This window comes from Triplophysa dalaica, chromosome 1, assembly GCF_015846415.1.
Source record: "Triplophysa dalaica isolate WHDGS20190420 chromosome 1, ASM1584641v1, whole genome shotgun sequence".
NCBI classification, from domain to species: Eukaryota; Metazoa; Chordata; class Actinopteri; order Cypriniformes; family Nemacheilidae; genus Triplophysa; species Triplophysa dalaica.
This window is the reverse complement of record NC_079542.1, coordinates 4,179,816-4,205,732: the sequence shown is the minus strand read 5'-3', so window position 1 is coordinate 4,205,732 and position 25,917 is coordinate 4,179,816. Positions and strand designations below refer to the sequence as shown.

The following is a 25,917-nucleotide window of genomic DNA, read 5'->3' as shown; positions in this document are numbered from 1 at the left end:
ATCCAGGAGCTACGCATTTGGTCCTATCCATAATGCAGCGCATGTGTTAATAAAACATTCTCCAGCTGGTCTTTGATCAGCGCTCCTCCAGGGGACGCGCGGTTCAAACACACGCTAACTCGCTGCTAATTAGCATGACAGTAAGATGAGCGAGGGATGAGCACATTCGGTGGAAATGACACAAGTGCGTGCGCCTTACGGAAAAGCTGACAATTCGCTCTTAGTTTTCTGTCAGCGGTCCATGGAAACGACCAAACATTTTCTCTCTTTTTATTATCTTTTTAGTTTTATTCTTGTTTAAAAGCTTATACTGTAGGTTTTTTACCGTAAAATTTACCATGGTTTTAGTATTCTGTAGTGAAAGTGTGGTAACCATGTTTTTCGACAGATCGATTACCACATGTTTCGCACTGTTTTACCACACATATCATTGTAAATGCGGTGTGATCTTTTTTTAAAATCTATGCTTGAGTGAGATTTTAATCTGTTAGCAAAGTAAGGCGTATCATGTCTTTATTTGTATTTAAGAGACATCGATAATGCATTTCTCAACCGATACCGATTATTTGGAGTGATATTTGCTGATTCTGAAGAGTAAATTTATATTTCTTAACTTTCTGAACGTTGTTGATTCTCTTAATGACAATTTACATTAAACCGGTGATGTTTTTTAACATTTTCTTCCGATAGCCGATTGTGTGAAAAATTGCTTTTATCGACTGATACCGATTATTGGCCATTTTATCGGTGCATCTCTAGTATTTATGCATTTGGCACATCATTTTTTCCAAAGCGACTTAAACGATACATATTTTGATTAGTTATTTGTATTTCTGGGAATTGAACCCACAACATTTGTGTTGCTAGCACAAGGGTTCTTCTAGGCTTGTGGTGCTTCTTTGCATTCATCATCACGAGTCACTGTAATGTTGAGTTCATATACTCACGCTCAATGATCTGCTGTATTTTTAAAATAAAAGAGATTGCATTCGATCCGGCCAAAAACTCGTCTTGTTTTTGTTATGTTTGCCATCACAACCACTGAATAGTGAAGGAAACGTCCCAAAAGTAAACAAAACCTGAACAGTGCTGTTTGACATTGGAAGCACAGTCCTAGCATCTGTTTGCAGTTTAATCTGTTCAGAACAGTGAAGGTAATTGGTCGGTTTTTCACTATTGTTTGAGATTCTCAACATTAATGTCATGTTGAGCATCCTCAGAGCTAAAATAACTGTATCGTTGTGCAGACATCTACTTATGTGATATCTGTTGTCCTCAATCATATTACATTATTACTTTGTACATTTTTACATTTGTACATTTTACACTGCATGTATCAGAGCTGAATGAATAGAAATACGAGAGTATTTCGACAGTGGGATACACATACCCGTATGAATATCAGACCTTCAGCTATTTTTCAAACGATCTTTAAATAGCCCCTTTTGTGTGTCCATGAAATTATCTTGTGTTAACTCAAGAGCTCTTGATGCTCTGCTGCGCTTTTAAAACACTTTCATGTATTTGAATGAATTTTCATCTCCAGGGATGCAGAAAAACACTCAGCGGGGTTTGAGATTTGATACGAAGACCTTCCAGATCTTTGAGAAACTCAATTCTGAATGCTAAAACCTTTATTTGAATCGGTATGAATACGCCCGCGGAATCGACCGCAGCTTTGAAGAGCAAGACTGAGACCCTGAGCGAGTCAGGAGGGCGGCGCGCGGTCCGCAGCGTTCACATGTGTGGCATTAGCGAATTCATGGAACAGGTTTATCTTTGCCTAAAATCCACATTTTCAAGCGTTGAAACAAATGAACAATTTTCAAAGGTTTAATATTGCACTAGGACTTATAACGAGAGCTTTAGAAACAGGACAGATTTTAATGAGGTTTTTTACAAATCTGTTAAAGCCACTCAATAAATATGGAGACCACAGGAGTAAGGAGGCCGGCGAGCGGGGGCTTCCGGCAGTCAGAAAATGACCGGCTTCATTAGCGTTCACAGGCCTCTCTGACCACACCACCCGAATTACAAGGTGACCCAGAAAATTAACTTAAGCGTGGCTACATGCCAAAAGGCCTTTTTATGACACGGCTAGCGCAAAAACTCTTTTCTTCTCTCCTCCGGCTTACGCACCGGCGTTCTGAGACGCATGCATGCAGTTGACATTAAAGCTTTTATGTTGCAAAGTAATTATGATATGCGGTGGATATAAGAACCAGATGACATTCCCAGTCCAGTTTTCCAGTGTGGTTTTCCTATCCTAGCCTAACCTCCTTTACAGGGACTCCGGCGATGAGCACCAGCCGCTTGTGGTCATCCGCTCCGGCCCGCTCCGCTATGATTACTTTCAGCCTCCTCCCCACTATAGAGATTGTTTGCTGCTAAAATGATCAAGGGTTTCTTATGTCGAACTGACAGACATTGAGGTGGGCATCCTTTTCTTGTCATCATATCAAAGTTTGGGGGTACCACATGGTTTCATGTACAGGTTAGGAAACCATAAAGCACCTTATTAAAGGAACAGTTCACCCCCCCACTGAACCTCAATCTGTAAACATTTCTTTGTTTTGAACAGTTCTCGGCCATCATTGACTACCATAGTGGGGAAAATAGAATGCAAATAATGCAAAGAATTAAGTTCATTCTTACACTTAAATACAGCAGTGCCATAAATGAACCATTATAGAGTCCCTAAAGAACCATTCACTTTTTTTTATGTGAAGAAGATTCATTTTTAATTAAGATACATTTTCTCCAGATGCAAAATTACATATCTTGTCTAGATTGTTGAAAAAAATATACAAAAATGAATAAATTGAAATTGAGTTGATGCTTTAAACAAGAAAACATCTTGATTTTTAAGATAAAAGTATTTTAATGTATTAATGTATTTATACTATTTTTTGTATTGCCCCATTGACAGATAATTTTGCTTATTTTAAGCATAACATTTGTTTTTTTATATTTTCTTTCATTAAACAAGAGTTAATATTTAATTTGCTTCTCAAGTAACTGTATCTTCTTCCATAAATCTTTAGATATGTATGTCTGAAAACAAAGCAAGAATATGTAGTAAGAATTAAAAAAAATCCAGTTTCCCAACTTTCTGTTCAATTCTCTTTTTTTAGACTTCATAACAATATTCTGTCAAGGTAACATAAAAGAAGATATTTTGAGATTTTTTTTGTGTTCATACAATGAAAATCAATTGGGTCCAATGTTGTTTTGTTACCAACATTCTTCAAAATTTCTTATTTTTGCAGAAGAAAAAAAGTCATACAGAGCAAATGAGAACATGATTTACATTTTTTGGGTGATCCATCCCTCCCTTTAAAATATTTCCAAGCTGTTGTCCGTGTCAAACTTGAGTATCCTCCAAAATCATAATATAATCCAGCACACTGTTGCATCACTTGTTTACTGAAGTGTGTGATCAATGTGAACCCTAATGCCACGCTAGATTATAAAAGAGTGTCGTTGTCAACTCTTGCTCCAATGAAGTGAACCTTATCCATCTCATCAAATTGTTTTCATCAGCTCAAACTTCACCATATATGGATGAGTGCCGTTTGGCAGGCGATTTAACGTTTCAGTAACTACTCTCACCTCTGCGGATTAACATCAAACAGGCTCGCCGTCCGATGGCATTTCCGCAGAAGGTAGATGCCGGCCTAAATTACTCGCTTTTACAACTTGTGTTTTACAGCAATTGCCACCCCTGTTTTATTAGGGTCCCATAAATTATGATCTGCCATCAAAATCTCACATGCTCCCTCTTTTGTTGCTGGCCAGGGTCTGCCACCACCACTCGCCATCCATCAGTACAAAGGCGAAGTCTCTTTAGTTGTTCAGATTAAGAACATTGTGGAGATTTCTAGCTTTTTTTTTTTTATTGAGGCTCAAAATCCTGTGGCTCAGTGGTAAGGTAATGGGTTCGATCCCAGGGAATTGCACATAGTCGGAAACAAATGTATATACAATGCAATGCAATGCAACTCGCTTTGGATAAAAGTGTCTGCCAAATGCATAAATGTAAATGTAAATCATTTCAATTTATTATAAGTCCTATCTGTTTTTTCAGCTGAATAATAAATCAGGTGCCGTTCATCAACCTTTTGGACTTTATTACTGAAAGATTTGACTTAATCTTACTATCTAAACGAAATGTGAGGATGGAAAATACACACGAGATGGTTCAGGTTTTAAAAGGTGTCCACGAATGGATTATTATGGTTGGTACAGTTCAGAACCCCCGCGGCCTTCATCCCAACCCACTGAATGGTAAAAACATCAAAACGGATGGCAGATATCCAAGCATTGTCCTCACACTGTAGAGAACATAATGTCAAGCTATTATCTATCATGGGTTAGTATAATGATTTGTGAAATTCCAGACCTGTACTGGAGTTGTACTGTACTGCAGCTTTTCGCTGTAAGATTTCAGCATTTCAGTTTGTTTAAGATCATTATGTGATGATGATAATACCAGATTTAGCCACAACTGATTGCCGGCGCACAAAACGGGACGCATCGGATCTAATGGGAGTCAAACATTAGCCTTGTTCAACCAGCAAAAAGGAAAAATAAATCAAGCAGCTCGTGAAAAGTCGACCTTCAGTTGCATGCGTTTCTACTGGCCAAATTGGTATTTTGAGCTCTTGTCAGGTAGGTTTGATGGTAAGTTTATGGACTGTTTTGAAACATTTCTTTTCCATCCAAACTTTGAGACATAATAAACCCGAAAGTAACTCATAATGCATGCAGTAAATAACTTTAACATGACATCTAACAAAGTCCATGAGATGTTTTCTGTGATAATTCATCATGTTGTTATGAATATTAGGTGCACTGACTCTATGAGATGTGTGGGGAGTCAGTGTTTCCCAGTTCTTTGTGGTTTTGGCAATACACGGGCCTTTCATGCAACCCGTAATATATTTTCTTTTGGACTGGACGCTTGTGTCAGTTTTATTATGTTTTTACAGAACCTGTTGGTTTAATCAATAAAAATAATTTTCATCTCATACCCTGAAACAATGCTCGACTCGAATTACCACAAATATCAGAAAACGTTTTGATTCAGTAGCACCACCCTCTGGTTGCCACATGGAATGGCAGCAGGAATGACATTCAGAATGTGCTTAAATTCTTGAGCTGGAGCCAGAATTGTTTATTTATTTATTTCGAACAATCAGAGTAAACGACAATATGAGTGGAATTATCAGTTTTCAGGGTTGAATGTCATGCATCTGATGTTATTTGGAACTGTGGCTTAAAAAAAACGGCAGGATTGTAATGCAACTTGTGTATTCGGTGTAATTTTACAATTAGACCCGTTTCGTGTATAGAGGTAAGTACATTGGACAGCTATTCAAAAAGTTATTTCTCGTAAATGCATGAGTTTTGATGGCATATGCACACATCAACAACTACACGAGAAACTAGTGCACAAAAAAGTTCAGATTTCCTTGTTCATTCTTTAAGAACACTTCAATCAAACACCAACACTGTTTATATTTTAAACTTAAAAACGGCCAAACAAATAAATGTCCCTGAATGTTTAGCATGACTAAATATGATAAATAATGCGATGATTGACAAGGTGTTCTATGAATAGCTCTGTAACATAGTGATGGATGGTGTCATGGCATCTACTGTATGTCTGTGGGCTCCATCTGGTCTAGGTCAGCAGCCAATAAGCAAAATGAACCTTCTGTTGTGATATGTTATCGAGGCGATACGAAGATCACTGGCTCTGCATACACGACAGGTACTTTGTCATCTTTTTGGAGCCAGTCATATTTTTTCCAAGAGGCTTGATCTTAATCCATCGAAAGCACAACTCATCTGATAAAAGAACAATGAGAGATTTTATGATCGTGATGTGTGGCACAGGTTTGTCAGCTCGTATAACTCAGAGGAGAGACTTCTTTATATCTCTCCGCAAAATCATACATTTTCTGTGTATTGTTGTGTATCTGAATCATGTTGAAAAGAGGGCATTGTAAATTCTATAAGATATCGTCTATATCAGCGGTTCTCAAACTTTTTCTTTGGGCCCCCTTTGCGTAGAGAGCATCTCTCCCAAATAAAGACATATTTCATTTTGATAAGACTTAAAACATGTAAAGTTGTACAATTTTGGAACATCAATTCTTTTGGCCTTCTGTCTTATTTTTCTGATGTTTGATTGAATAAAATGTATGATACATTTCTATATTTCATAGAATAAAAATCTGTGGTCCCCCAGTTTGAAAACTACTGGTCTATATATCTACATTTCTGTGATTTGCATATGCTTTCATTTACACCTACAGTATGTATTCATAAACAATGATTTATGAGTGCGAACCTTAACACTTCTTTATCTTTTTCTTTCCTATTAGGGCACACCTGGTCCAAAAGGTGAAAAGGTGAGAATTATTCTGATCACTTCTGAACATGAACATGTGTTACGCGACAATATGTTTGAGGGATCACAGACTTTTAAGCCAAATTTCTTTATTCATTCTCATTAATTTTCTACATTTTTCCTGACTACACAGAAATAAAATATCTTTAAGTACCGGTTGCTTCAAAGATGATGAGAGTGTCTGGGCAGGGATTTATAGATATGAGTAACATAATATGTGAAACCAGTCTTAAGTACCACGAGAATATTTGTAGTAATAGCCAAATATACTTTGTATGGGTCAAAAGTTATTTTTCTTTTGTGCCACTAATCATTAGGATATTAAAGGAAAAGTTAATTTCAAAATCAAAATTGTGTTATTTCTTACTCACCCACATGATGTTCAATATGTTTTGAGGCCTCTTGGCATCTTCGGAACACAAATACAGATATATTCTCTGACATCCGAGAGAGATTACCGGGCCTTCTCATAGACATCAAGGTTATTGTTGTGGTCAAGGTCAAGAAAAGTACTTATGACATCATTAAATTGGTCCGCTCATTGTGGCTCACTTGAATTTTTGTGTAGCAACGAGAATACTTTATGTGCGATAAACAAACCAAATTAACGACTTTAATCGATATATTCTCCTCTGTCTTTTCGACGCATGCGTATTCGGTGGCGGCAGAAGCCAGCGTTCTGATTGACAACCCGGAAGCTGACGCACGCTGTATATTATCTGATCTTCGCAAAATGTCTGATGATTTCGATATTGAGGATGACTTGCACTTGTTGGCCAACCGAATGCACATGCATCGATGTGCGCTCCTGTATGCACACCATAGACTAACAAGACAGAGGAGTATACATCGATGTTTTTGCTTTGTTTTTCGCACATAATTATCAAAAATTAACTATAAACTGATGGATCAATTTGATGATGTCATAAATACTTTTCTGGAACTTGACAAAAACTATAACCATGATGTCTATGAGAAGGCCTGGAAGCTCTCGGATGTCACCTAAATATCTGTATTTGTGCTCCGATTGACGTCATGAGCTTTTAAAACATGTTGAACATCATGTGGGTGAGTAAAAAATTACACAATTTTTATTTTTAAAAGGAAGTTTTAAATAAAGTAAAGATCATGTTACTTTTGTGAGTGGATGGCCTGCTATTAACAACTTGAAAGGCGATTTTCTCAACGTTTTGATTTTTTGCATCCTCAGATTCCAGAGTTTTAAATAGTTATAACTTATATCTCAGCCAAATATAGTCCTACCCTTATTGAGATAATTGACACCTAAGACTGGTTTTATTGTCCAGGGTCAAATTATTTTTAAATATAGTAAACAAAAAGTGTCACCAGATTGTTTCCACTGTCATTATAATGCATACCTACCTTTGGAGAAAATGATGCAAACACTATTACACTTCTTAAAGGTGCTTCACGATGCCATAGAAGAACCATTTTCGGCTGAATATTTCCATAAAGAAGAACCTCTAACAGACATGAAACCTTTCTGTAGTGGGAATAGGTTAAAAAAAAGAGAAATTGTTCTTATAAGAACATTTTGGTAAATGTTCTTTGGGAAACCAATATGGTTCTTCTATGGCATCACTGTGAAGGACATTTTTTAAGAGAGTTCTTCTCTGTTGCCAGCTGTAAGCATTCTGGTGGCACACCAAATGATTTCTTCAATTTGTTCTTAATTCGATTTAATGGATTTGAATGCAGTCATTTATTGCACATGTAGCTGCCGTGACGTCAAGGCGTATTTCGGAATATGTAAATCCCACAGCAATCACAAATCCACAGGGCATGAAGACCTTCCCAGTGCTTTAACGCTTGAAAGAGCATCCTTCTAAAAAACAGATGCTGAGCGAAACTTACCACATTGTGTCTTTATTAGATTTTACGAGCGGTGACCAATCAGTACCAGACTAGTGCAGAATGATTAAAAGCGCGCAAGTGTCTGAGGTTCCTCGCATACGACGCCACGACGGCGTCATCGCTGTGCATTCTGTTATAGATGGTGCATGGCAGAAAGAACCGCAGGCTGTCTGATGGTCTGCATTCTTGTTTTTCTCATTATCCAAGGCCGTCTGGCTAGTATTTGTACATAATGTATATATTTATGTTTTCGTATGTTCAGACTAATTTCCAATTATGGCGCATTATCTGGACATTTAATATAAACATTCTGGCATCATTCCTCTACCCCCATTTCATTCAAAACCTGTATATGACTCTTTCTTCTGCAGAACACCATTTTATTTTTTTGAGAAATGTCTAAAATTGTCTTGAGGTCCGCATTGTTTGGTTACCGACGTTCTTCAAAATATCTTTTGTGTTCTGCAGAAGAAAGAAAGTCAGACAGGTTTGGAATGACATGAGGGTGAGTAAATGATGAAAGAACATTCAACTTATGCAAGAAGCGGAAAACGTTCTGAATTTTCAAATTGGATCCACCCGTTCAGAGGTTCATGTCTTTCCACACCCCAGTCGATACCATTTAATGTTTGCCGTAACGATGACCACAAACCCCCAAATCGCATGTAAACTGCTCTCTGAAGGCCTTCCAGCCCAGCGGCCATGCACCTCATTTGTCTCAGAGTCTTATGCCAAAGTAAGAAGAAGGGGCGAGTCATCAGACCAAACATTGCTTTCGTGCAGTCGTTCTGGAGTCGCATGCCTGCTCGGGTGAATGCGTGGCATTTTCTGTAGTAAATCAGGAACACTGAAACGTTTGGGGCCATGTGACTTTAAAGGTTCAATGTATGATTTTTTGGAGGATCTATTAACAGAAACACAATATCATGTAGATAACTTTCTTCAGAGGTGTTTAAAGACCTTACGTAATTAGGTGTTATGTTTTATTAGCTTAGAATGAACTATTTCTATCTACATACACCGTCGGTCTGCTTGCATGGAATTCACCATGTTGTTTCTATAGTAGCCCAAAACGCACAAACTGCTACTGAGCGCATTTTGTAAATATGTTATCTCCTTCGGCAAAGAAGTGGAAACGTGACAACATCTTTGATCTGTGTCAGCCACTGCAGTTCTTCGAAATGGAGGGGTGGAGTGAGCCGTTGGTTGCAGTTCGAAAACTCACCACTAGATGGCAAGACACTAGATTTCATACACTAGACCTTTAAAAATGGGGTAAAAATTTTAATCTTGAGTACCTATATAGTAGTTTGCATAAATAGTATCTTCGAAGAGTATTTAGTTTGACCCAATTTATAAAAGAGGGATACAGCTGTACGATTATTTCCAGATAAAGACTAGCTGCAGACAGTGGGACAGAACTACAGCACGAGCACACAACACATATTCACATTAATCCCTTTGTGTTGTTTACATTATGCACGTACACGCCGATTGCCAACAAAACAAACACATATGACTTGGTTTGACTTACCATGTGGAGTTCATGTCCGTCATCTTTTTGCACTGGGGCCGCGCCATCTATCAGTTTCAAACTCCAGCGTTATATCTACCGTTTATATAACATCCATCATTGAAATGCCTTTAACCACCAAACATACCTAAACTTCACTCACTATCACAAAAGTAACGAGCTGCAACTCCAGCCCCACAGCGCAGCCAATCTTGATAAGCGGGTCTTCCTATCGCTCGTCGGTTTGCGCATGGGCGAGCTATTTCTTAAATTTGTGTTTGCACTAGAAATTATTTCAAATGATTCACTGATCAGTCAAAGTGTGCCATGCAATAGTTACACACACAGAGATGATTTTATATTTGTCTTGGAAAACGGTCTAGATGTCTCTGTTTTGCTTTTGGACAGAGAGTTCTTTTCCCATCTCGTTCCTTTCAAACACAGACGACAACTATATAAGCAACATAACGTCCTCTCTGTGTGTTGCTTTTTGGTCGTTATAATGCGGCTGAAGTCAAAACAAATCACACAGAGATTTAATGACATCTACAGACATGTCAAATAAATAAATCATAAAAAAAAACTTGAAATAGGTATTTTTGCTGTTGTTAACCAAAACTATACCCATGAGCATGCACATGATCCCCACTCGCTCATCTGTAAATATCAGTTTGTGTTATTGTAAGTTATTTGATTCTCAACCGCAATACTTGTATTTAATTTCATCATCAATGTGTTTTAAATCACACTGGTGCTGTACACTCTGCATATGATGTTACAACATTTTATTCTCTCACATGTTTTTTTTATAGGGCGATCAAGGCGATCAGGGACCTCGGGTATGTGAATTGTTTTCTTGCATGTCCTGTTTGGATGAATGTGTGTTATGTCTCCCACATGAACTTGCGGGCAGCATGTTTGAGATGCATGGGGTTTTGCGGACAGTGCCGACTGGGGCTTGCCAAGCACAACAGAGTGTGTGAAAAAGTCTTGGAAAGGCCAAACTATAAACACCTTGAAGGAGCCGTTTCAAGAGTTCAGTTCCTGCAACTTGTCTGCGATCCGTCAGGGACTATCTGGCTTCAACTACACAGGCTCGTATCAGTTAAGGAGAAAGGCCAAACCAACGTAACCGAGCCTTTTATACGTTATACATTTAATACAGCTACAGGTTTTTCGGGTCCTAACTTTCTGTGACTGCACAATGACATATGAGCACTTTAGACTAAAAGCTCCTTCGAAAAAAAAATGTAATTATTTCCAGCTCGGTTGCTTGACAGCTTGATAAATTCACACTTCTTAAAGGATGATTATGGAAAGCGCGCTTTGCTACAGTTGGCAGATTGTGAAATAAATCACTTGCATATCTCATTCCAGTATGCTTGCATGTGCGCTGAGTTTGAATCCTTGCTTTGCAGTCGAGCAAAATACAACTTCGCTTGAACACAGGAAAACCTATGCAGATTATTGTCTGAAGTTCGCTGCATTAAATCCTTTTCTGATCTTTCTCTGTAAATTGGTGCATTGTCTTTGTGTTCATCATCATCTTGAGCCGATGTTGAAAGGGTCACGGTTTAAAGCACCTTTTATTGATTTCCACCAAGGCACCAATCTCAGTTTATCATATATAACCGTAATGGGCTTAATCTGTTGCTGTCATAGGAATTAACTAGTGGCCCATTCAGGCTTTTCAATCGAAACTTTGTGTTATTACTCCATTTCATCTAGAACGTCTCGCTCCGCTACATACATTTTATTTTTTATTTAAAGCCATGGCACTGCCTTTTTTACCACTGTGAATTGACTGTAAAACTGTAAAATTATTTTTTTAGGGGCATATACTGTAGATTTGATGTGACTGCCCAGCATGATATTAGAAAAGTCAGTGACAGTATATTTCACACGTATGTTATTTAGATTAAAATGCTGTTGTTACGTTCCAAGATCATTTGTAACACAGCGTATGCCTCCAACTAGGAAACAAAAGCATCCAAGGTGAACAAACTCAATTTACATCTGAGGCAGCTGGATGATTAGAAAACATTTTGAGGTTTCTCATCCATATCCACCTCATAACACAAATAAACAAACTAGTGTCTACTGGTTGACAGGGTGTGCTTGTGTTACTGGTCATCATTGCGCCACCCAGTCACACGAGGATAGAGAGAGGCTTCATGTGATTATGATCTAATGAAATTTTTCACAAAGATGACATAGTGGGGTTGGAAAATTATTTTGTAATTGTTCAAGAGCAAATAGAGAATTAGAATTGAGAAAAGCACTGTTTGTCCCTGTCCCTGCTCAGATATGTGTTGCGATTTTAACCATTTAACAAGTTATGGAAAATCCATATTTTGTAATCGTCAAAGATTTACACTGCATGTAAAAATGACATGGTTCCATACTATATAGACCGTTTCATCGGACGCCCGCGCCTGGACTACAGTTAACTTCAAGATTGGCTTTACATGTCATGTCAATGTTAACTTACTATTAAAAAATTTGACCGGTGTAAAAAATAGGTTGCAAGTAATTTAAAAAAAAATACAAATAAGTAAATAGTACTAAGTTGACTTGATGTACTGTAGGACAAAATGTATGCATACTGCACTCGCACATACTATATAATGTTTCTGTCCTTCCGTAAACTTGGTATGTTCGCTATTTTTAGGAAATGGAAGAAATACTTATAAAATACTGTGTTGTCAAGCACTTTTTACAACTTTTTAATGGTTAGATTTTTGCCAAGCCCTGTAACATACATAAAGAGCTACTTATAATAATGAGTTATGAGAAAGAATAAAAATCACGAAGTAGATGATTCAGTCACAGTATGCGATTTTGGATACTGTTTTCCATTTTAATTTTCATCATTTCTTGACTGTTAAGCTACTGTCTTTGTACTCAACTGCTGTACCATCATTTCCCTTTCACGGGAGCTTTAAGCCCTTAAACAGTGTGGTGGAAGCCACATGTCAGGGTCACGGGGTCAAAGGGTGAATAAATAGCAAATAAAGCATTCACCGCTTGCACAAACACACATGTTGCAGCCGGCTCTGTGTGTCATCATTAAATTGAATTAGTGCTGTAGTTGTGCTATTGAAGGTGCTGTGTGGTCTTCTTTACCTCACGCTCTCCTCACATTTTTAAACATGTTAATAGACGGTCAGAATCTCACGGATGTGAAGCTGTCACGTGAATTGGATTCATTGACACAATGCAAAGGTTTTTAGAAAGTGCTTTTATTGAGTCATTAAAGATGCAATCCGTAACTTTCTTCAATTCAAAATAAAAAAAATCTGATATAAAGAAAGCTTATAATAATGTTTTATTATATCAGCTGGCGGGTATGATTTTGTCGGAAATGGTCTGACATCATTTGACTTGTAAAGCAAGCATTTTATGTTTTAAACAGAGATGGCGATAGAGAGACACAAGTCATGGATTGCATTGGTAATGGTAGTCCTGATTTGTGTTTTGCTCACAGCAAAATGCATCAATGCCTCTCTAAATTCAGTAACTGACAACAAATACTCAGATCAGACAAACTATTCTCAATACCATGCTCACTTTCACATCAGAATATTTGTGAGTGGAAAGCCTATTGGCTTAGAGCAGTACATTTGCTTGTACACTTTTATTTGCCCTCAATGGTTTTCTACTATTACATTCATTGGACTTTAGGCACAAACTTGCATCCAAACCCACAGCAAAACAAAACATCAGAACAATTTGAAATTGTTTGTATTCTTAGCGGACTGCTCTCACCCGTGTCCTCGTAACATAACTACAAGAAACCCGAATGCAGTAAAGGGGTCTGGAGAACAATTTGCATGCTTTCTTTCTTGGTTTGATTCATAAAACTTCATAAAATATTCCTTGGTCGGCTCTCATGTCAGACATTCTTTTGTCTTGGGTTAAAGCGCTGCAACTGTAACACATGCGTGTTTACAGTAGAATTGACTCTTGGTAGCCAAGAGAGTGGCGGGTTGTAATAACCACAGGCATCTTGTAAAAGGTGCTGGGGATCAGTGCTAAATCTTACTGTCTCCGAAGAAATTGATCAAACTTATGGTAAAACAAGCAAGGATGAAATCGAGAAGGCAAAACTCCAGACGTGAATATGGAGAACTCCATACATCTACGCCAGTATGTTATTTTCAGTTTGTGGTTGTGATTAACCCGTCTTTTAAAGGTCCCATTACTCAGTTATCGCTGCTTTGTTTTGCGAGTGTATTTTGTTTGCAACTTTTCTTCGCTTGAGTACCAAAACAGAAAACGGTGTGGTTTCCATGGCTTCCATCTTCTAAATGAGCCATGCAATTCAAATTACTTCCCATAATATGTGGGATGGAATATCCTAAAAACATGGTATTTTCCTGCGTGTTTTACCGATATATTGACTTGTTGTGTTTAATTGTGTTCCATTGAGGATATTTTCCAATAATCATTTGTTAACATTAAACATGTACACGTCTACCAGCATCCCAGCTGACAGAAACATGTTCTAAAACAAACTTTAGCTAATTTTCCAATTCATTTTCAAGTTGTGAAAATGTTATTTATAAAAGTATTTTAAAAACTCCATTATTAATGTAAGAATTTATACCAGCTAAGAAATATAGTGTTGAATAAACATTCTTTACAAGAACTTTCCCCGACGTTCTAAAACCACTTCCTGTTCGCTGGGATTGACATAATTTAACGACGACAGCACGAATCCAAAATGAGTAAAACAACTATGGCTTGTGTTTGGCACAGTGTATTGCTCTCAAAATGCCGTTGGGTAAAACGGAAAGAGTTTGTTTAAACTTCCGAAGGCAAAATCAAGAAGCGCTCTGGTTCTTTGGCGTACGTGTCTTTTATTGTCATGCTGTGTGCTTGTGTTTGTTTTGTGCCATTGTTGTGCTGTTTGTCCCCAGGGTCTTCCTGGTCTTCCCAGTCTGGCTGCATTACACAGCAATCAAATCCTGACTGTGAAGGTTTGTTGGCGCGGCCGGGCGGCTCAGGCAGACTCTATGGATGGCACACACACCGACATACATCAACAGAAAATGTGTCCCCTGTGCCTACGCAATGACAGACTTGGCCCGAACGTAATTGTGTCTGATAAATTCAATCCAACCAATCCAACAACGCTTGAACTCATTATAACCCAAAGCGACCCGCTCTTCCAGTTACAGGGGTGTCATTATACAGTATATGGTGACAGGAATGTATGAATTCAGAGCGGAACAAACTGTTTTTTCCCTAATAAACCAGTGATGTGTGATTAATTACAAACAAGAATCAGATTTTCTAACCACCAGATAGTCTGCCCAGCGTCTGCTTGGATTCTACGAATGGAAAAGTCAAGAGAGACACATTAATGGTAAACTACAGAGCCGATACCCCCGGTTCGCCACAAATTCTCCAGCATCCCTCGAACATGATTCTTTCACCACCTGCTTATGTGCAGAATATACTTATTTGAGTTTTTCTTTGTGATTTTAATTCTGCAGTGACAGAATTATTATTATTTTCCTCATTGAGATGTGAAGACTAAATGTCAGATATGTCAGAGAATTGCATCTGGAGGCTGGTGGATGTTTCGGTGTGTGCGGTTCCTCGAGTCTGCCTTGGCTTTAAAGAACTGTGAATGACGGTGTCTTCATTTAGTAGAAGTTGACATGCTTTCTGTGGTCTTGAAAAGATGTCAATTTTTACACGAAGGCGTTGCTTTGGGTCCTCCGACTCTATTTTTATGCTAATCTATTGTACCTTTTTTATTTCCTTTTCCCCTTCTTCCTTCCGGGACTTCATGCAACTCTCTCCTGTCCAACTTCTCTCACCTTTGACCTCCGACCTCTCTTGACCTCACACACCTGCTCAGATGGTCTTCCCTAAGATCAATCATGGCTTTCTTTCTGCTGATCAGCAACTCATTAAACGTCGGCTCATTAAGGTAGTGCTGTTTCTCTCTCACTGCTCCGCCAGACGGGGCTTCTCCTCTCTGGCTCACAATGTGCTCTCCATTCTTTAGCTTTTACAATTAGTTCAATTAACACAACAGCGCATAACATAATTGATATTTATACATTGGCTCCAGAAAAAGTATTTGAAAACTTGCGCTCCATAACAAAATGTCAACCCAGGTGTCATTTATTTGAGAGGGAGTTTAGGCACAACAAATCACAAAGACATTTACGTTTTTTATGTCAAACGACACGTCCATAGTTAAACAGAAGTGGATAGTAGTAGTGAAATATTTTACTCTTAATTACATGTTCAGGTATCTGAGTGTTTTTACTTACTTCTCTACATTATAAGTCATATATCAGACGTTTCACTCCATTTCATAAATAAGTGTTGTTGTTTTCCTTAAGTGCAATAATATTCAAGTATTTTATTTAAAACTTTTAAAAGTGGGAAAGTAGGCTACTGCATTTGGGATGTACTTATTGTAAGTATTAAAGAGACAAAATGTAAAGAGTGGTCAAGTAAAAATACTTAACTACATACTATCCATGACGAACTAAGTTTGTGGTTAGTTTCTCCATTGTGAACTTTAAGAAACCTTCCTACATTTACTCTTGTGTCCAGTTTGTTAAACCCAAAAAGTGGGTATATTTCAAGTTCATATTATTATGTTTACTTAAATAAAGTTAAATAAAGTGTTCTTCATGTTGTAAGTCAACTAATATTATACTTTTAAGTGTACTTTTTCAATACTAGGGTGCCTAAATTGACCCACTGTGTAGGTTTTAAAAGTGTACTTTTAAGTATACTTCAAGTGTTACCGTGTTACCGTTTTGTACTGTAAATATGCTACAAGTAAACCCATAGGAAGGCTCATTATATCAAGGCTTAAATCGGTACTTGTAGCACTTTTTTTGTTTATGAAAGTATACAGTACGACTAATATACAAGCTACTAGTTAAGTTGTATTTTTAAGCGAACTTAGCTTTGCACTTAAAATTAACTATTTGTATATTATTTTTGCACTTTAATTATGTAATGTTCTTCTATTTAGTAACACATTTTTATTATATTTACAAGTACAGCACGTTTTATCTATTCTAAGCTATTCCACCCTCAAGCTGACTTGTCACTATATAAACTTAAATATGAAAGTTTATGAGACAGCACTGTATATAGAAGTATGTGAAAAGAGTTTTTAAAGGGATAGTTTACCCAAAAATGACAGTTCTGTTATGAATAACTTGCTCTCTAGTTGTTTCAAATTTGTATAAATGTCTTTGTTTGGTCGAACACTGAGAAAGATATTTGGAGGAATGCTTGTAACAAATCAGCTCTTGGACCCCATTGACTAACATATTAGGAAAAATGACAATGGAAGACAAAAGTGCCCCAGAACAGTTTACTGTCCTACATTCTTCAAAATATCACAAAAAATGAATACATTTTCCAACTATGGTAGTCAATGGGGTCGAGAACTGTTTGGTTACAAGCATTCTTCCAAATATCTTCTCTGTTTCATTAGAACAAAGAAATGTATACAGATTTGGAACAACTCGAAGGTGAGTAAATGATGACACATTTTTTTTTTGGGTGAAGTGTCCCTTTAATTGTCCACTCAATTAAAAGAGTAAACAGAACTACAAGCCAAGTATACTTTTCTCATTATTTTCAATATTTCTGAGAAGTACACAAAAAAGCATGCTTATTTTTAAGTTTATAAGTATAAATTGAAGTATAATGCTGTTAGTTGTGAGAGAGCTCAAACTCAACAGATCTTGGTGTCAAGCCATGGTTGGGTCAAATATGGAAAAACCCAAACGTTGTGTTAAAAGAACCCAGCAATTTTTAGTGGGCAAGATTGTTACCAGACACTTTTGGAGCCACTGTATATATAGTTAAATATGTTTCAAATTGAGAAAGAGGAGGTTTAGAGGTCGTTCTTAAAGCCGTGTTTGCACACGATTAAACAACACATTACACAACTCTGGTTGTCTGTCAACAGAGAAATCTCACAGAAGACGTTAAGTGGAGACAAAATGAAACATGAAGCACAAATGTTATCGTTCCACTAAATACTGAGAGACGGATTCTTCAGTTCCCCATCACAAGCAGTGCGAGCACTTAGATTGAATGAAATGTAAGTGTTGAGAAATATGATAAATGGGCCATGCTTGAAACATTGACAGGGTGGGGAAGAGTCTGGAAATAATTCAAATCAATTATTCTGCAATGTTGTGATGGGGAATTCTCATGGAGAATTGAACAGAACAGACAGCAAACATTACAGCACATCTATTAAACACAATCGTCAGATACTGTAGGATACCCCCAACCATGGTTTTCCTGCACATCAAGTAGTTGTTCAATGATTAGATGCCATTCTTCACATTTCCTTTCAACATGTGACGTCTATCCCTCTCACTGCACAATATGCACAATTTTATAGTTTGCTTTATTCATTTACCTATGCTTGTAGTAGAACTGTTTGACATACGTACGTCATTACTTTCACAGGGAGATCAGGGTCAGGCCGGCCCCCCAGGACCTCCCGGACCTCCTGGCCCCCCTGGCCCCAGGGGACCTCCGGGAGACACAGGAAAAGACGGCCCGAGAGGAGTTCCAGGGCTTTCAGTAAGTGTCTACAAATCAGTCCATATTCACGGCATCTCGATAGCTGCTCGACAGTGATTATGATGTGCAACCCACATCATGAACTAATGTCCCAACTTGTAAAACTGTGCTTTCCAAAATTAGTCCGTTCTGTACCAATTGATATCCATTATTAAATAACCATTCCCATATGTGAAATGCTATATATAAGCTAGTGTTTTATTAAATATGCTATTTCACATTGAGAAATGGAGACAAAAAGCCAACTTGTCAGTTGTCCACCATCATAAAAACTCCACCCGGCCATTCAGCGGTTCATTTGGGTCGAGATGAAAGTTCAAAATATGAAGTGCTGTTTATCTTTTTCAGTCCAGGCAAACTTTTTTCAGCTAGTCGTGACTTCATAAGTGTTGGGAGGGACTTTTTAATGTTGCATAGTATTTGTCTGAAAATGAAAATGTTAGTGGTGTATAAATGAATAGTTTTTTAAACAATGTCACTTTTATGAGTCTTATGTTTTAATCTCACAATCCAACATATAATGGCAAGTGCCTTTCAGTTCAATTCTTTACTTCCTTTTGAATGTAAAAAGTCATCTGTCATGTGGTGCAAATAACTATAAAATGTTCATCCATTTGTACCAACAAATTAGAAGTAACTTTGTTAAAATCCTATTATCAAGTAAACCACAACCTTTAGGGCACTTGAGTCGGCCGCAGGTGATTTTGCCTGAGCTCCGAGAAACACTTTGGGTCAGTTTTAGTCTGAGTCCTGCACCCACCAGTCTGACGACCTTAGGGCCGTTCAGGAATGGTTCTTTGGGATGCTTACGGCGGCCCCCCACCACCTCGCATCCGCCAAAACCTCAACCTTTATGGCACTTGAGTCGGCCGCAGGTGATTTTGCCTGAGCTCCAGGAAGCACTTTGGGTCAGTTTTAGTCTAAGTCCTGCACCCAGCAGTCTGACGACCTTAGGGGGCCATTCGGGAAAGTTTTTTTGGATGCTTACGCCGGCCTTGCATAACCTTTCGGGCACTTTGGGTCGGCCGCAACTGATGTTTTCCTGAGCTCCGTAGAGCTCCCACCAGTCTGGCGACCTTAGTGCCGTTCAGGATGCATCAAGTTGTTTGTTTTTTAAATAGGTTTCTAGCTTGGGGGATTGTATTTTTTGTTTTATTGTGCACCTCAATAAGCACTGCTTTTTTTGTCTTTCATAGGGAGACCCTGGAAGTCCTGGTGAGTTTGGTCAAATGGTAAGTGTCTGAAAGTATTTAAACCTTTTAGCATCTTAACCTGGTCTATACGCTTACAGATTATGTTATCTTGGTGATTATTTCAAGTCATTTGGTTTGTTGTTGTGTGTCATTCAGAGCCAGAAGAGGCCGGTGTAATGAGTGTCATTGAGAGGTTTTGATTATAATAATGGATGTAGTGCTAAAAGATCACCAAAGGCCTTTGTCATGACCCATAAAACCACGTTTATAACACAAACACAGACTAAAGTGCTGCTACATCTGTTCGAGGAAATGATGGGAGGACCATATGCTGGCTCCTGGAAAAATCATGTGTTGTCACATCATTCTGTGACGGGCTAAAACTGGATTGTTTTCCAGACTAGAATTTCCTTTAAAAGTTTTGCTGGGTTTTATGATGTTTCAGAGTAATTAGGTTAAGATGCTTGTTTTGTAGTTCATGCCAAGGAACTTGAGAAATCAATAAGTCCAGAAACATGTTTCTCGTGTGTGCCACTATCAGCCAGTCTTAGGAATTACAATACTTGTATTTAAAACATTGTGTTGAATATTATACAAATATAAAGAAACCCCCTAAAATCACTGTTTCTGAATCAAAAGGTGGATAGTTCACCCAAAAATGAAAACTTTGTCATCATTTACTTAACCTCAGGTTGCTCCAAACCTGTATACATTTCTTTGTTCTGCTTAATACTCTATAATAGAAGATATTTGAAAGAATGTCAATAACCAAACCAAACATGTATTCGAGCCATATGACCCCTTTAATACATTCAGCATTGAAGTGCTTCAGAACAACGAGGAATTCTGATTCTCAGCATGCAAAAATCTACATGTGGTATTAGTTAAAAGAATTAAGACGTTAGCGCATGGATGGGAGGAAAGGAAAAATTTGCTGAAACTTATTCAGAATCATCAGTGCCGCAAGAGCTCTGGGGAAAATTATGAGATTTCGCTCTTCCAGAGGTTTGCAATAATGCACAAAGTTTGCATTTTACGGTTTATGGGGGAAAAGTAAACTTGGTGAATTTGATATGAAGGATAGATGCGAAACACCAGTTTGAACTTCAAAGGTGTCATGTTAGGGATCGCACATATTATATGATTTTCTTTTATAATGAAATTCATTGCAGCTTTATTAGACTTTTGAAATTCTGACTTTATTTGATATAGCAATTTTGGTTTAACCTTGAAACATAAAAACATTGTGGCTTTAGATTACAGATTTGAGGATGTAATAAAAGGAATGTCTGAGAAGCTTGAGCGAGCTGAATAATGAATAGTTTCCAGCCTCATATGAAGCTTGATGGATGTCAAGGCGTCATTTACATCTTTTTTGAAGACAAGTCATAGACACACGTGCACACACATCTCTTGCTATTGAAAGGCTCCAGCTATACACAAAACTTTCCTTCATAATGTCCCTCCAAAGACTGTAATAAGTTGATAAAGGTCATTGAAATATGGTCAGTAATACAGTGTATTTTGTGTATAAACTGTATATATACACAAATTTCATTTTTTTAATAAATGTTATAAAAAAAGGAAAACACTACAGAACAAACCTAGGCTTTGTAATTGTACTGTAAATTGATATAAAACACATGTTTTCAAAAGTAAAAAGTACACTGTAAAACTTTGCCGTAATTGTGCAGCAGGTTTGCCAATAACTTACTGTATATTTAATTTCTACTTAAAACTACATTCCTATTAGTACTGTTTTCATTTACTTTAATCAAAACTATTTTTGAGATTCAAAATGAGCACGAAGAGACTGGCATTAGCACAGCAACACTACAAAAACTTCCTTCGCACTTTTGTCTTGTTTTCTTGTAAAAATATTTACAACTTCTTAAATTGCGATACATTTACATGACAAGAAAAGTGACTCTAGATATCTAGTCTTGTTTTATGAAAGAAAGATATGTAAACTAGGTAAGTTTATGCTTAAAACAAAAAATTACAGGAACGTTTTACAGTGCATGAATGTTCATATATTTTACAGTTAAAATCTGTATATATTTATCCAATGTGTACTTTTACAGTATTGTTAGCTTTTTATAAGTAAAAAAGTTTACGTCCCCTTAAAACCACTGTGAAAACTGAAAAATGACACTCCCAGAATATTCTATGTAACTTCATATTCATCATTTTTCATTGGAATAATTCCTGTGTTAGCTGTTATGTACATTAAGGTGTTTTTGTTACATCTTATGTTGTTTATATATTGTTTGGACCATTATTTTAGTGTCAGATGTTTGACACTGTGCACAATGTCTATAGAAGTAATGGTATATATAAATTAATGAATTGTGTTTTATCTTTCAGTTTCTTTCTCATAAAATCGTAAATTGCCTACATGTGTCCGTATATCTCTGGCAACCACAGCTGGCAGTTTTTGTACCATGTTTTACAAATCTTCATCAAACTTCACCCAAAAATCATCATTTACTCACCCTTCGATTGTTCCAAACCCGTATAAATTTGGAAGAATGTCAGATCTCACACAACATTTACTGCCACAGTAGGGAAAATAAATAGCATGGGAGTCAATGGGGGTTGAGATTTGACAATCTTGCAGATATCTTCCTGTGTGTTCAGCAGAACAAATAAAGGTAAACAGGTTTGGCACATTCTGAGGGTGAGTAAATGATGACAGAATTTTCATTTTTGGGTGAAGTATCCCTTTAAGAGCAGTTTAAGCCGCAGATAGCTCAAGATCTTTGCCACAACGGAAGGTTTTGTGAGGTTGCTTACTGTCGCAGGCATCTGTAGCGACGTGCTGGGGCGCGATCAGAAGAGTCACTGTGCCAGATGAGCATGTGTATTGGGGAAAATGAGTGTTCTATGACATGATATTGTGGAGGCATAGTGCCCTGTCCCATCTCAGGGCCAAGCCTTGTATATTGTCTTCTTGCCTCTGTTCCACCCTGTTGTCACCCAGCCAGACATCTGGTGCCACCGGGCAGACGCAGGTTTCCTTGCATTTATATCCTGAAGTGATGCATTTTTTACATAACGATATTGTAATCGTTGTGGGAAAACTGTGTTGTGCTAATCAGGGTGGAGATTTGCATAAGAGCGACATCTCTGCCCGACAGCAGACTGCTTTTTGGACTTGGGTATTAGTCTTAGTTAGGCTCACACAATGTACTAAGAATTAGATTTTCAAAGGTTATCTTGTTCAGTTTCCTAACCCAGGCCTCCCTAAACAGAAAAACATCACCACTCACAAACAGTTTAATCCTTTTGGATCCATGTTTAAAGTTTTGTCATTTTCTGTTTCTAGGGACCTGAGGGCCCTCCAGGACAGATGGTAAGATTCAAGTGTTGCTTTATTACAATCTAAAAATGCTGGGATATTTTCAACCTAACTTTGGTTCAAAAAGGGACAAACTAAAGCAAGATTTTTTTTTTAATTCACCCAACAATGAGGTAAAACAACCCAGTATTTTGAGTTGAAACAACCCAACATAGAAGGGTTTATTATCAGAGACATCCGATGCGATCACCCTTTATCATCTCTGTCAGATGAAAGCATTAACCTTTACATCATTTCTATATATTGCACATACTGAATGGTCCTGCTAGCAACACAAAGGTCATGGGTTCGAATCCCAGGGAACACACATGCAGTGTATATCTTGAATGCACTTAAGTTGTTTTGGTTAAAAGGGTCTGCCAAATGCATAAATGTAATACCAAAGATTTTGCAGACCATCAAAATACCAATACAACGGTGGGCAGTATTACTAAATACCACCCTTGACGAAGTTGAGAATGGTATTTTGTAGGACATAAGACAGAGCATTGGCACAGGGGTGATATGGATAGCAGATGTACTTTGTCTTGCCATCAGGTCCAGTAGCTGCCAGTGTTTTCCTCAATAGAAACTTTCTGTTCGAGCTGTCAAACATGGACAGACTTAATGGCGTTAATGACTCGTAAATCATTGCGTTCACTTCAGAGCCTCCTTTGGGCTGACCGTCTCACATGTGCCACCAGTCGATTCAAGCTGAAAACATTCAAGGAGGTTTTCTTTGGCAGGTTTCTTGATGGAATATTTTGCATGATGTTTGTAAAGAAATTAAAATAAGATTTCTTTGTTTTCCAAGTGTGCACACATGTCCATCTGAGTAATAATTGAATTAAAAGCTCATAATGGACATAGATAGAAAAAACAATATTGAAGTAGAAAATTGAAAACTGTACAATTGTAAAAATACATCCAATGGTATTATTGCAAACCTTATAGTTTGTGATAGTTTTTTTGTATTTTATATTAGACACGAGACACAATAAAAGACAATAGAACCTATTATAATAAAAAATTGTCCACATGGCGCATAACGTCAAACTCTCTAAAGACTGAGATACACTACAAGACTTGCTCAGATTTTCACTTCTGGATTTGTTGCAGAAAGCCTGCAGATGTTATCGCGCTGTGTGTGACGCCCTGTTTTTCTCTGCAAACGTTCACTTTAAAAAAAGATCTGTTTAGATTTTAAAAGTCGTGTAGTGTATTCCTGCCTTAAGAAGACATTTGTCGCGTCACGTCACTTGCGTCCTGTGTAGACAGGGTGTTAAACTTATATCAGTCTATTGCTGAGCAACATTTCCATTCAAATAATATTTAGGCCGATATCTTATTTGATTTCAAGTAACAGAAACGTTTGATAGATTTAATCAACTCATTTAGTAAATGATTTGTTATATTCATAGCAAATGTATTTGTCCTAATATATGGTCACAAAATGAATCTATGTGTCAAAAAATGCCAGATCCCATGTGTCTGCTGACTCAAGTCTTTGTGACATTAAGATTAAACGAGTGAGGGAATTTAATTTTGCTAATAAGGTAAAGCTCTTCATGTCTAGACAGGCAGACAGAGAGAGTATAAAAACAACGGGGTTTTATATCTACATTAGTGCTGAATAATGGTCTGTGTCGGAGTCAAGCACACAGCCCCTGTACCAAACCAGGCCGGGTCGGCTTCTCCAGAAGCTTACATTGTGCCAGATAGTTTGAAAAGATATAAATTCAAGCTTTTTAGCATTTAGTATGAAAAAAAGCTGCATTTAGGACATTTGGGTGATTCCTCCCCCAGAAAAACCTTGAGTAAAATTGGTGCCAATTTTGCACTGGCTTTATGGGAGTGGTGAGAAAAACGCGTGACTAGTAGTTTTGGTAGTTTTAGATTTGACGCGTATCCCCCTTTTTGCCAATCTCATTGTTTTTCATTTTCACATCACATATCAGACTGTACATGCATTCATTTTAATCAAAATTAAAAAACATATTTGATAAATGGCTACCAGGTGTTTAATAATAAAGTTTATGGTAAAGTTAGGTGTAGCAGGGAGGTATTTTGTCCCAGTTGGTTGGCATCCATTTAATCATTTTAATTTGATCATTTACACTAGGATTATTGTATAATATACAACAATGCTTTGTTTACCTTGCTGTGTCGACACGAAAATTAACACATACAGACTCTGAATGAGCCAGACGGAATGGATTTGAGGAAGCAGACACATGGAAGTCAAGGCTTCAGCTAAAACGCGAAATGGAGTGGGTCCAATGTCATTGGTCTTAAAAACTGAGTGGGTCCTGGTCCCACCCACATACGATGATTCCGACACCCATGATTAAGGATATTCATACACTTGAATGCTCCAGAACATTTACAAAATTAAAGTATTCAAAACTCTCAAAACGTTTCTCACATTAATGTGGATCAGGGATTTTAATGACACCAGATTCCAGGCATTTAACAGATTTGGGGATGACCACTGTAACTAAAAGTAAAATAGCTCACTTGTTGATGTCTCTTCGACGATTCGGGGTCACTCCTTTAATGTATTTATGTCATAATGTAGAACACACACAGCTTCAGAACAACTCTCTCTCTCTCTCATGCATTTTCTTTTCTAAAACAGCTTTGAAACAGTGCATTGCATTGTGAAAAGTTATATATTAATTAAACCTGATTGATTGATATGGTTCATTATATGCATTATAGAAGATCATTAATATAATTTCCCTTTTTCAGAATAACTTCCAGTATAGTACATTTTCAAAGGCTGGTTTGACTGCAGTTTTTAAGCTAACAAGTATTTGTAGATCTTTGGCAGGCTAAATGTTTATTGATCGTGTATTTGGTTGGTCTACAGAGATGTTCTGATTTGTTTTTTCTTTTCATTTGTAGGGTGCAATTGGGCCGCCAGGTACTGATGGAATAAAGGTAAGATAACTTGAGGGTGTTGAGGGGTCTTATTTGCCAAAAT

The 25,917-nt window shown here is 37.5% G+C and overlaps 1 protein-coding gene across 1 annotated transcript in view; it reads left to right on the top strand.

Annotated features, from left to right (window-relative positions):
* Positions 1-25,917, top strand: part of LOC130419655 (collagen alpha-1(XXV) chain) — a 147,267-nt gene that overhangs the window by 81,620 nt on the left and 39,730 nt on the right. The window contains exons 5-11 of the mRNA XM_056746543.1: positions 6,393-6,419; positions 10,619-10,645; positions 15,679-15,750; positions 18,282-18,398; positions 19,595-19,630; positions 22,920-22,946; positions 25,839-25,874. Coding sequence (XP_056602521.1) covers positions 6,393-6,419; positions 10,619-10,645; positions 15,679-15,750; positions 18,282-18,398; positions 19,595-19,630; positions 22,920-22,946; positions 25,839-25,874 — 342 coding nt within the window. The remainder of the gene's footprint in view (positions 1-6,392; positions 6,420-10,618; positions 10,646-15,678; positions 15,751-18,281; positions 18,399-19,594; positions 19,631-22,919; positions 22,947-25,838; positions 25,875-25,917) is intronic.